General features: G+C 36.5%; 1 protein-coding gene across 1 annotated transcript; it reads left to right on the top strand.

The window, feature by feature from the left end:
* Positions 1-7,262: 7,262 nt before the first annotated feature.
* On the top strand, positions 7,263-11,355 carry LOC127795352 (adenosylhomocysteinase 1-like). Its single transcript, XM_052326969.1, has 2 exons — positions 7,263-8,064; positions 10,208-11,355. Exons 1-2 carry the CDS (start codon positions 7,354-7,356, stop codon positions 10,952-10,954), a joined length of 1,458 nt encoding a protein of 485 aa, XP_052182929.1. The 5' UTR covers positions 7,263-7,353; the 3' UTR covers positions 10,955-11,355.
* Positions 11,356-12,321: the final 966 nt, after the last annotated feature.

The following is a 12,321-nucleotide window of genomic DNA, read 5'->3' as shown; positions in this document are numbered from 1 at the left end:
ATCAATTGATGAGTCGGCTCACGAGTTATTTTGGTGGGTTAGACTGCAGGCCACGTATCACTAGCTTGACATGGCCCATATTTTGCTTGGTGGGTTGGGTCAGCCTATTTGCCATCTCTAAGGCATATGTCTCACCAGCCGGCGCTCTGCTTCTCCCCATTTCTAATCGTCGTTCGCCACTGTTTCAGCCGCTATCGACTTCTCCATCGCTGTTCACCTCCGACATGGTCGCTGCCATCATCATCAACGCCTCCATGCCGTTGACTGCCGTTGCAGCCGCCGCCGCTGCCATCAATGCTTCTGGTCACTGCTGGCTGCACCTTAGCAAGATCGCCCCTGGATCCTACCAGATGTTGGGGTCTCTTCCAATAGCCTATACGTTGACGAGAACTTGGCTGTTCTTGGGGATGGTGTAGCTCTCACCTCACAGCTCTCAAGGGCGAGGTGAGGAAGAAGAAGCGGCAGTGGAGGGTGTAGTCTAAGAGTTTCTTTCACACGTGCATGGAGATAAGGGAGGTTGTGGAGATGAGACTTTTTTAAAGATTCACCGGCTAGGATTTGTTGATGAAGCTCTTCACGAAGCTTGTGACTTTTGGGTTCTTCATCAGTTCCGCCATGGCCCATTCGATTGAGGTACTTGTATCAGTTCCTGTCATGAACAGTTCTATAGCTAGAGAAAGAGATAACCAAAGAGTAAGAGAGGGAAAGAGTGTGTTGGTACTGTGCGTACCAAGAACAAGCAATTGATCTGATCATCCGTAAATGGATCGTCGAGCAAAGCATCGAGAAAATCTGCAGGTTTCTTGGAATCACCACCCTCTTTTCTTGGGTCCCATCTGGAGCAGGTTTCCAATGATGGGGCCATGGAGAAGGGCCGCGTGGGAGACGGATGCGCTCGATGACGATGAAGACAAAGATTGGTAAGGATTGGTTGCTTCTGTTCCCAACACTGTGAGTCAATTGAAATGAACCTTTTTTCTTAATTATATACAAAAGTTTCAACCTGAAAGCATCTTCACAAGATAAAACATTCCAAGGCAATGGTCTCATGTGAGTTGAAACCTGGATTGCCTCAGTTGATTAATCGTACTTAAGTCTTTGATTTGTTAGGTCAGGATGTTAAATATTGGTCAAGTAGACAGTAAGGCAGTCCATGGAAGGAAAAGGGGTGCATGGCAGAACTAATTAGGAATGAAGAAGCCATCCATGCATAAGACTCCATGAAGAACTTGATTGCCGAATCCCAGCGGGCAGCTGGTGTCTGGTGACGCCCTAAGAGAGTCTCATCTCCACAACCTCTCTTACCTCCATGCATGTGTCAAAGAGACCCTAAGATTGCACCCTCCAGCGCCACTTCTTCTCCCTCGCCTTGCCACACACAAAACTGCGAGGTGATGGGCTACGCGATCCCCAAGGACAGCCAAGTTCTTGTCAACGTTTGGGCCGTTGGAAGAGACCCCAACATTTGGGAGGATCCTCTCTTGTTCAATCCAGAGAGGTCTGAATATACCAACTCATCCGCTTTGGATTAATTTCAAGGGGAATGACTTCGAGTCGAGTTGTTGCCTTTCGGTGGTGGAAGAAGGATTTGTTCTGGCCTGCATCTGGCTGCCAGGCAACTAATTCACCTGACTTTGGCCATCTTAGTTTACCATTTTGAGTAGTCTCTCCCTCGCGACATGGCTGCTCAACAGGTAAACATGACTCAGAAATATGGGGTCAATATGGAGAGAGAACAGCCTCTCATGCTAATTCCAAAACGAAGATGGTGATGATTAATGTACGTGGAAACGCATAATTGGTGAAAATTAATGTTTAGTATATTGTTCTAGCTAGGTAGGTAATGGAAGCTGATATATATATATATATATACCTGTTTGGATTGTCAATTTTTCATTTCAATTATTGTTATCTTCTGCAATATTTCATGTTGGTGATGATACTACTAAATATTATCTTCTTAATGTTTAATTTAGACGTGTGAGACGTACGCTTTAGAAATTTAAGAGATGTTTTATTGTAAACTTAATATTGTTGATTTCCACTTAAACATTTCTTCTTAATTTGTATGACTTAGTTGTTTAAATATCTTCTTGATTAACAAAGAGAGGGAAAATACTTGCAAAATTTTTCCAACTGTAATTAATGCAATGATTATCCCAACAAAACAAAAGACAGCAACTAATGCAACGTAAATAAAAATTTTATGAAGTGGGCGTAGCATGGAGAACGAGTCCTTGAAGCAATGGATATTAATGAGAGGAAGAAAATCAAAGCTGAAATTGAGACACAATCATCAGCCCGGGGTTAGGTACGTAAGAGAGGACCCAATTGAGACAAATTATTCCATTATGTAGGCCTTCCAATTGAAGTCACATCTTTTTTAATTGGTATATTTTGATTTTCAATTTTTCAGATGTTCGGTCCCAATTAAATAAATATTCCAACTTTGTCTTTTTCTACCCCTCTTTTGATTTTTATAGGCTAAATTTCGTCTTACACCCAATCGTTCTATTTTTGGTAATTTTTTGTTTTCTATTATTTTCTCTGTTGAAAAAATGTGTAATTTAATATTCTCTCTGTCTCCACTTAATTAGAACAATTGATGATTAATAACATACATTTCAAGTTGTTCTTCTAATATTATCTGTTGATTTAAAATATCTTCAATCTATGTGTCCAACAATTTTTAATTACATCTTGTATCCTTAAAAGGTTAAATTTACGTACTAGTGCAAGTTGTTGACTACACTCTCACCTTGTAATTAAAATATAAAATAAAATATAATAAAAATTTTATATTTTTTTCTTGATTTAGGTGAGAGGTTTATATTCGTCAGTGTACGAGTGCAGTTGTAGTCCAAATTTAAATTTATATTTTCTGAATGACTCCAGGTCGTCCACTGAGAGATTTATTTATGGTAAAATAAAAAGAATGTCACACACAAGCACACACGCATTTGGACAAATTGGCAACAAAGTTTTTTTATGGTTTTTTAAACAACAGATACTAGGAAATAAATTAAGGCAGTAATTGAAATAAATATTTAAAGTGAGAATATAAAATTGGATAGTACTTGAGTTAAGACAATTTCAGTGCCAACCCGTTGATTCCCAAATTTTAACAGATAAGGTTAGTAACATTAATTTAATTTCAGATATGAGGGTTTGTTATTAAATGCAATTAGAGATTATGATAGTTCTAGTTTAAGCAATCCCCATACATGATATGTGAGATTCTAATTTAAGCAACTACCATAAATCCAATTACAATTAATATACAAGACAACTAAATTAATCATCCGGCTTTGGGTATGATAACGTTTCCAGTTCTAGTAACTCTCATGCGTGACATGAAAGCTCTAAGTTAAGCTTACGCTCCAATCCAAACCTAGTGATTTCTCAATAATTAAGATACACTCATACTGAAATTTAAATTAATGTTACTTATTTAAAACGCAGCTTTCTTTGGGAATCATTGGCGTTGGACACTGTCCTTGCCTTAACCCAAGATTAGATTTATCTACTCATTTCCATTTAAAAGTTAATTGACATGAATTTAAACGACGTAATTTAAATAACAGAATTTAAATGACAAGAATTAAAATAGTAGAAACTAACCGGCCATTTAGGCGGTGAATAATTAAATGACAAGAATTAAAATTGCAGAAATTTAAAGGCATAAACTAATCGGCCATTTAGGCGGTGAATAATAAAGTAATAATAAATGACATAAGAATTTAAAAAAAAAAAGGAAGGAAGTAAGATCACAAGAGAGAATACTAAAGAAAAAGGGAAAGAACAAGAACAATTCTCAAAGAGAGAATTATAAGGAAACAACTAAACTTTAATTCAAGAATAATAATCACACTTACAAATGCAATTAAGTGAACTATTTATAGGCCACAAGATGCAATACAAACCACACAATTTCAATTATTCAATTAGACATAATTATATCTAATGGACACTCACACACTTAAAGTTAAATGGATTTTAGCTATAATACACACATAATATTAAATGGATTTTAGCTAAAATACATATCTAATAAAGCACTTATAAAGTTAAATGGATTTTAGCTATAATACCCATCTAATAGTTAAATGGATTTTAGCTAAAAAACACACCTAATAAAGCTCTCACATACAAAAAAAAAAAAAATAGATTTCTATAAATTGGTTTTTTAATCTTCATTAGGATTAAAAATAATCCTTGGGCCTTCTCCAAATAATATCTTCCATGAGTTGCTCAAATTGGGCCTTAATTCTTCATGGGCTTGAATTCTTCATGAACTTTAATTTTTCATGGGCTTGATTTCTTCATGGGTTTGATTTCTTCATGGACTTGGCTTGAATTCTTCATGCCTAAAAAAAAATAATTTAATGTTATTAATAAATTATATATTATATATATATTACATACATGCATATAATGATATATATATATTATATAATTTTATATATTATTATTATTTACTTTAGAACTTCATTTCATTCATCTTTCAATTTAAACTTGCATATAACCATAAAATATATATTAATATCTAATTTAAGCCATTTTTAAGATCAAAAGAAAGGTGTAATTATAACATAATTTTTACAAAATTAACCACTAATCAGTTGTATATTTCTCTATATCTTAGAAATTATAGTACTCACCTTCCTGAATTGATTTTATCAAACATTTTTGTTATCACTTTCCATCTTACTGCTTTGATAACTATATATAGTTAAAATTTTAAAATGCCCAAACAAATCCGGCCCTATAATAGGGTAGCCAAATCAAACACGTTAGGATTTGAAGAGGTGGTGCAACCACCACACGTAACGTGATTGAAATATCAGAGATGAATGCTACATACAGTCACATAACTTAAATTGAGATGGTTCTACAAAAAATAGAATTTTAAGTTAGAACCATACAGTGCAGAAGAATATATATGAGATGAGGAGGTGCACAATTGAATTGGATGGATTATTTTTTGGTTTTATTATTTTTGGCCGATACAATCGATGTATATTACCAACATATATAAACTGCCAGATAGAGTAATCTGAAATAGGAAAAGGCCTACAACATCGTACTAAATCCGGTAGCTGGCCAAGTTGTTGAATTTCACAACCAACCATTGCATGTCTAATTGATGATAAAGGCATGAATGATTACCTTCTTTGTTTCGGAATGAGCATGAGAGGTTGCTCTCTGTCCAAAGTTAACCCAAATTTCTTACTCAGGTCCAGTTCCTGAGGAGACTTCTTGCGAGGGAGAGACCACTCAAAATGGTACGCCAAGCTAGCCAAAGTTAGGTGGACATGCCTAACAGCCATAGGCAACCCGGGACAAATCCTTCTTCCACCACCAAAAGGCAACGATTCGAAGTGGTTCCCTTTGAAATCCAAACTAGAATGATTGTTATCCAGGAATTTCTCGAGCTTGAACACTAAAGGATCCTCCCAAATGCTGGGGGTCTCTTCCAATGGCGGCCCATACGTTGACATGAACTTGGGTGCCCTTGGGGATGGTGTAGCCCATCACGGTATCACCTTACAGTTTTGGGTGGCACGATGGGGAAGGGGAAGTGACGCTGCCGGGTGCAATCTCATCAAGGTCTCTTTGACACATGCTTGGAGGTAGGAGAGGTTGTGGAGGTGAGATTCTCTTATGGTTTCACCAGTTTGGGATTTGGAGGTCAAGTTCATCACGGAGCTTGCTCATGGCTTCTTCATTCCTAATTAGTTCTACCATACCCCATTCCACCATTGAGGTATTTGCATCGATCACATCCTGCAAATAGCAGTTCATGTAGCAAATTGAAGTACATTGTTATCATTAATTAGACCCAAAATGACTGGAAATTAAAAACCAACGCATACCCATACCAATGGCAATCTTGCTAGGACGAATGGTGAGTAGAAGCGGGCTGTGATTAGAAGCGTTGAGAATAAAATATTTAAAATTATGAAAAGTTTTAGAAAAATTAAGTAAACAAGCCACGTTATAAAATGGTGAACGACGATCTTGACGTAAATGGCGGCAATGACTGTAATGGTGATGAACGACAATCAGAAGTATTGATAATGGTGGCGACAAACAACGATTAAAGTGTTACAATAGAGAATAAGAAGACAAAAATAGAGAAAGAAAAAGAATTAGACTAATATGAGGCAGCATCTCATTAAAAGCTATTGCATAATTAACAAGTAAGTTTTATGATTTATTACATTACCATTACGCTACTAATTTTGAAAAAAAATTAAATGTGATCATATTATAAAAAATTCTAAACACTTATGATCACATTATAAAAAATTAAAATTTAATGATTATAATAAAAAAAAGCTAAAATTTTATAATATTTGGTGTGATTTACTTGTAAATCTCGACAACCAAACCCATTCCACCAACTCCTACCTACCTTCGGATGCCCAAAAATGAAAGCTGACTGCTCCAAAAATTCAAAACTAATGACTTCCTTATGTTAAATTATCCGTTCGAGTACTTAGATTTGCTAAATTTATTTTTTCAAAGTCTTTAAGAGTGACAAATATTCTAATGATAAATTTAAGTTTATGTGCTTAAATATTTTTATGTAGAAAAAAAAAATACTTTGCTTAAATATCTTCAAGCACTCTTTTAACTGTTAGTGTGGCAAGAGACCATACAATTTTTTTTTTTAAAAAAGACAACATTAATTAATATTTAAAAAAGATAAACTTAAGACTTCTCATTCATCATCAAGCACTCTTTTAATTGTTAGACGGTGCACCTTAGTTTTCATCTACAGATCAAATAAAAAATATAATTTTAAATAAAAATAGTTAAAAAGTTCCAATTATTATTATTATTATTATTATTATTATTATTATTATTATTATTATTATTTCTCTTAAAAAAGAATCAATCTTGCAACCATTTTTTTATGTCATCCGGCCGTAATTTCAAACTCACAAATTTAAAAGGAAAAACTATGAATATATTACTAACAAGGTTTTAATAAAATTAATAGGACTCCTCATTGTACGGGTGGCAAATTATAAATTTTCTTAATCACTTCGTATGTGATAATAAATCAAACATTTGTGATTTTATCCAAAAAGAAAAAAAAAAATTATTTGGTATGAAGTTTTTATTTTACCTGTTATTTACATTATTTACGTCAACGCTCAGCAGTGACCAGAGTAAGAGCCGCCTGGGGAAACACTTAGAACGACGCCGTTTCATAGACACCACGCCTATATATGTATATGCGCCACCAACCCCATCGATTAGTCCTGCACTTCCTGACTTGGCTTCGATTCTTACTGTCTATCCATATCTTCCAACCCAAAACCCTAGCCGCTGCCGCCGGAAATGGCTCTGCTGGTAGAGAAGACGTCGTCGGGTCGGGAGTACAAGGTCAAGGACATGTCTCAGGCGGACTTCGGCCGCCTCGAGATCGAGCTCGCCGAGGTCGAGATGCCGGGGCTCATGGCTTGCCGCGTCGAGTTCGGCCCGCAGCAGCCTTTCAAGGGCGCCAAAATTACCGGATCCCTCCACATGACAATCCAGACAGCCGTCCTCATTGAGACTCTCACTGCCCTGGGCGCCGCGGTCCGCTGGTGCTCCTGCAACATCTTCTCCACGCAGGACCACGCCGCCGCCGCCATCGCTAGGGACTCTGCCGCCGTCTTCGCGTGGAAGGGGGAGACTCTCCAGGAGTACTGGTGGTGCACCGAGCGAGCTCTGGACTGGGGCCCCGGATCCGGCCCCGACCTCATCGTCGACGACGGTGGCGACGCCACGCTTCTCATCCACGAGGGAGTGAAGGCCGAGGAGGAGTTTGAGAAGACCGGGAAGCTTCCAGATCCGAATTCGACTAACAATGCGGAGTTGCAGATAGTTCTGGGACTGATCCGGGACTCAATTAAGGTGGATCGAAAGAGGTACCACAAGATGAAGGAGAGGTTGGTTGGGGTTTCGGAGGAGACGACGACTGGAGTGAAGAGGCTGTATCAGATGCAGGCTAATGGCTCTCTCCTGTTCCCCGCTATCAATGTTAACGACTCTGTCACCAAGAGCAAGGTACAATCAGTATACTTTGCACTTTTAGATCTGAGGTTTTGTTTCTCTCTGTCTCGTTTCCTTTCTTTAGTTTCCTTTCTTCTGGTCACAATATGTAATATAAACAATAATTTAATATTAGAAGTTTTGACAATATCAGCATTATAAATATTAGAACCATAAATAAATAGAAAATTTGACTAATAATATATAATACTATAACATTGGTAATATTACCGATATGTGAAAAAGAATTAATGATTATTATTTCTATTATGATATTAGCAATACCATAAATGATTTATTGATGGTATTAATTCTATAGCAACAACAATATCATTATTAATATTTTCAATATCATAAAGATATTTTTGTAACATGATGTTACATTTATAACAATTGAATACATTTTTTGATTAATTGTGTTGAATGCATTTTTTAGTTCTTAAAAATAAGAAAATAGTTCTGTATTCAACAATTGGATGCTATTTCTAAATGTTCTATGAAAAAAAAAAAGTGGAGATGAAATACAAAACTAGGGATGGAAAATTGGAAAACAATTTTTTTTTTTTTTTGTAATTAAATATGTCCATTCCCTAGATTTTGATCGATGGCATTTTCTGCATCCTTGTGGTATGTCCCAGCTAGCAAGACTAGATAATATTGTTGCAATGTATTTTTTTGTTAATATCATCCACTCTACTAACAAGTGTGTACTTATGCATTTTGTTAACGTTGCTACAATGTTTTTTTTTTTATTTTTGTTAATATCATTCAAATTATTTTAATTGTCATACACTTTTTTCTTCCTCAATAAGTATCACTTGAATCTTATTACAAATATATATATATATATATTGATTGCATAGTTGCATATTCATTGTAGCATTCTCATTTCGCTTGCGTTTATATTTCATAAATGTTGATGTTTAATTGCCCGACTTTGTAGACCATACAACAGAACTCGTCTTATAACTTATAATTCTACTTTTCTTTTAGTTTTAAAATGATTGCATGAAATGTTGGGTGTGCATATTCTCTTTAATTGTCTTATTGATTTTGTGACTATCATTTAATAATTTCCTTCTGTTTAAATACTTTATTTGAGATATCTAAACTAACCTTTTCTAAGGATAACTTGATTTTTAAGTCTTATGATCATGTCATTCACATTTATATTTTTATTAATATTACATTCTACACATTTCGTATTAAATCTGATTAACTTGAAGTTTTGGAATTTCAAGTGTCATTCCATAGGTTGAGTTTAGTTTTCATTCCCTTTTTTTTTTTTTCAAGTCTTCTTCACCAAAACGACCATATATGAATAATATATACCAACACATGTTTTCATAGATGTATTTTGTGAACACTTCCGTCAATCTGGAGCAAAGTACAAAGGGTAAATGCTGATTTCTAATGTAATTCAATTATATAATTGAAAGTCTTGGAATCTTGTCCACAAGTGCAAACACATGTTTCCTTCATGCAATACATGTTTTTAATAACCTGTATATGAGCAACCTGTACTTCATCCTTCTTAAAATTGTTCACAAGATTTCTGTAGGGCTCGATTGTAGGCTTTTTCCCAGTATATATACACCATATGTAGACTATTTTTTTTGTTTATATCTAAACTTTTACTTAAGATGCTCTAGTAAATGTATAGTTTTCATTATTAACCTACTAGGTATGAAACAAAATTGGTTTCCTGTAAAATTTGTTTTTCTTCGTAGCCTTTGTTAAGTTACCCTTTTTATAATATAGATCTTTAGTTTGATTGCTATGTAATTTTTGTGAGTTTTAACTTCTCATTTTTTTCTTGTAAATCGGGAGGAGAATGTACCTTCTCCATTTGTTTGGCATCGTTTTGAATATAAAGATTATGGTAAATCATGTCATTATCCTGGAAGTCCCCCTAGTTTGAAAAAGTAGAAATTAGAACATCATAAAAATTGGAATCAGATGATGTTTTATTTCCATTTCAGTTATAATGGAATAAAGCATTACTTACTCTTGCATTAACTAGTACATTTGGCCACCACCTGAATTCTTGTCGTAATTGTGAAGTGATGGGTTGTCCATTTGTTATTATGAATGCTTTGATGCACTCTTGGTCAGATTGTATCAGATAATGATATCACACATGATGGTTTTAATGCAGTTTGATAATTTGTATGGGTGCCGACACTCCCTTCCTGATGGTCTGATGAGAGCCACTGATGTTATGATTGCTGGTAAAGTTGCTGTTGTCTGTGGGTATGGAGATGTCGGCAAGGGCTGTGCTGCTGCTCTCAAATGTGCGGGTGCCCGAGTAATTGTGACTGAAATTGATCCAATCTGTGCTCTTCAAGCGCTGATGGAAGGCATCCCAGTCCTAACCTTGGAAGATGTTGTATCAGAAGCTGACATCTTCGTGACCACCACCGGAAACAAAGACATCATCATGGTTCATCACATGAAGCAGATGAAAAACAATGCAATTGTTTGTAACATCGGCCATTTTGACAACGAGATTGACATGCATGGACTTGAAACTTACCCGGGTGTAAAACGAATCACCATCAAGCCCCAAACTGACCGGTGGGTATTCCCTGAAACCCAGACCGGCATCATCGTCCTGGCTGAGGGGCGGTTGATGAATCTGGGATGTGCAACCGGGCATCCCAGCTTTGTCATGTCGTGCTCGTTCACGAACCAGGTGATTGCTCAGCTTGAGCTCTGGAACGAGAGGGCAAGTGGCAAGTATGAGAAGAAGGTGTACGTCCTTCCCAAGCACTTGGATGAGAAGGTGGCGGCCCTTCATCTTGGGAAACTGGGAGCTAAGCTGACGAAGCTCACTCCGGAGCAGGCTGCTTATATTAGTGTCCCGGTTGAAGGTCCGTACAAGCCCCCTCGCTACAGGTACTGAGATGAATGAAGCCAAGCTAAATAATGCAATGCAATCCAAGGTGGTGCTTCTTCTCTCTGCATTTTCTATTGGATTTGCTACGACCGGACTGATATGTATCATTGTTGTTAAGTGGTACTACTGCTGAGTGAATGAATATTTAGAGGGGTAGAGGAAAAAGAAAAGCAAAAATTTTGTTGCTCTGTTTTAGCTGGTGAGTGAGTGCTTCATTTAAGAAGCTGTGATGCTGTTTTCTCGGTGTTGAGGGCTGTGTGATCGTATCACTTGTCTCTGTAGTAGTCTTGTTCAAGTTCTAAAGGCTTGGTAATGTTTCACCGCATTTACTTTCGAGTAAAAAGCTTAGTTGTTACTTGATATGTTACTTTTTAACCGAAATATATGGAGATTGTGAAGTTCATCTATTATTGAGTCACTGGTGGTCGGTTGTGAGACTAGTTCGTGTTTGCATAATTTCATTCTAGTTTATTCATGAACAGTCTATAATTGCGCTGGTTGGCTCTATAAATTTTGGCTTAAAACTGATTTAATCGCAAGACAAACTGAATCTAATCAATTCACCTACTATAATTAGATGAGCAAAAGTTTAGTTAAATCGAACTAATCGAATTGAACCGACAAATTTGATATGTTGGATACGATTTTTCAGAAGGAGCCATTCGGTTTAGTTATTTTTTTTTTTAAAACATCGATTATTTGGTTTAATTTGATTATTTTAATAAAAAATAATCAAAAAAATCCAACCGAACCATATAACAATAAGCCCCCTATCAAGCCGAATTGCCCCTCTCTCTCATGTGGGCGCGACACCCCACCCTTGCCTAATCAAACTAACCCCCCTTCCTCATGTAGGCACGACACCCCATGTCTACCTAATGTCTTTTCTTCTCTTCCTCCTTCTCTCGCTCTATCTCTCTCTCGCCATTTTATCTATCTTCTCTTTTAGATTTGGTTAGCCGCAACACTACCTCATCTCATCTCTTCATAAATTTGGTCGTGCGGCCCTCATCTCTTTGTCCTTTCTCTCTCCCTCCACCATCCCTCACCGTCGTCGATGATCAAGATGAAGGCTCTTTGAAGCTTCGTAGATCAAGTCGCCTCATCTCTGTCTTTTCTCTCTCCCTCCACCATCCTTCATCATCGTCGATAGCTAAGACGAAGACAAAGGCCGAAGATGAAGATGACGCCGACGCAAACTACTGCTGATGGCTGGAGACGAAGATGACGTCGATGGTTTTTTGATAAGTTTTTTGGGTACAACTTCTCTTTTACATTGAAAGTTTGAAATCTAGATCTATTAAAATTTAATCATTGGATACTTTTAATTTTTGGGTATGTGAGTCACCGGGGTTAGGGAAATTCGATGATCA

Source organism: Diospyros lotus, chromosome 2 (genome assembly GCF_014633365.1).
Source record: "Diospyros lotus cultivar Yz01 chromosome 2, ASM1463336v1, whole genome shotgun sequence".
Lineage (NCBI taxonomy): Eukaryota > Viridiplantae > Streptophyta > Magnoliopsida > Ericales > Ebenaceae > Diospyros > Diospyros lotus.
Note: the sequence above shows the minus strand (reverse complement) of the source record. Positions and strands in the feature narration are given on the sequence as shown.

Excerpts from the sequence above, each read along its gene's own strand:
- LOC127795352 (XM_052326969.1), top strand. The coding sequence starts at position 7,354 with ATGGCTCTGCTGGTAGAGAAGACGTCGTCGGGTCGGGAGTACAAGGTC. Across the intron at positions 8,065-10,207 it reads ACTCTGTCACCAAGAGCAAG|TTTGATAATTTGTATGGGTG; the intron begins GTACAATCAGTA and ends GTTTTAATGCAG.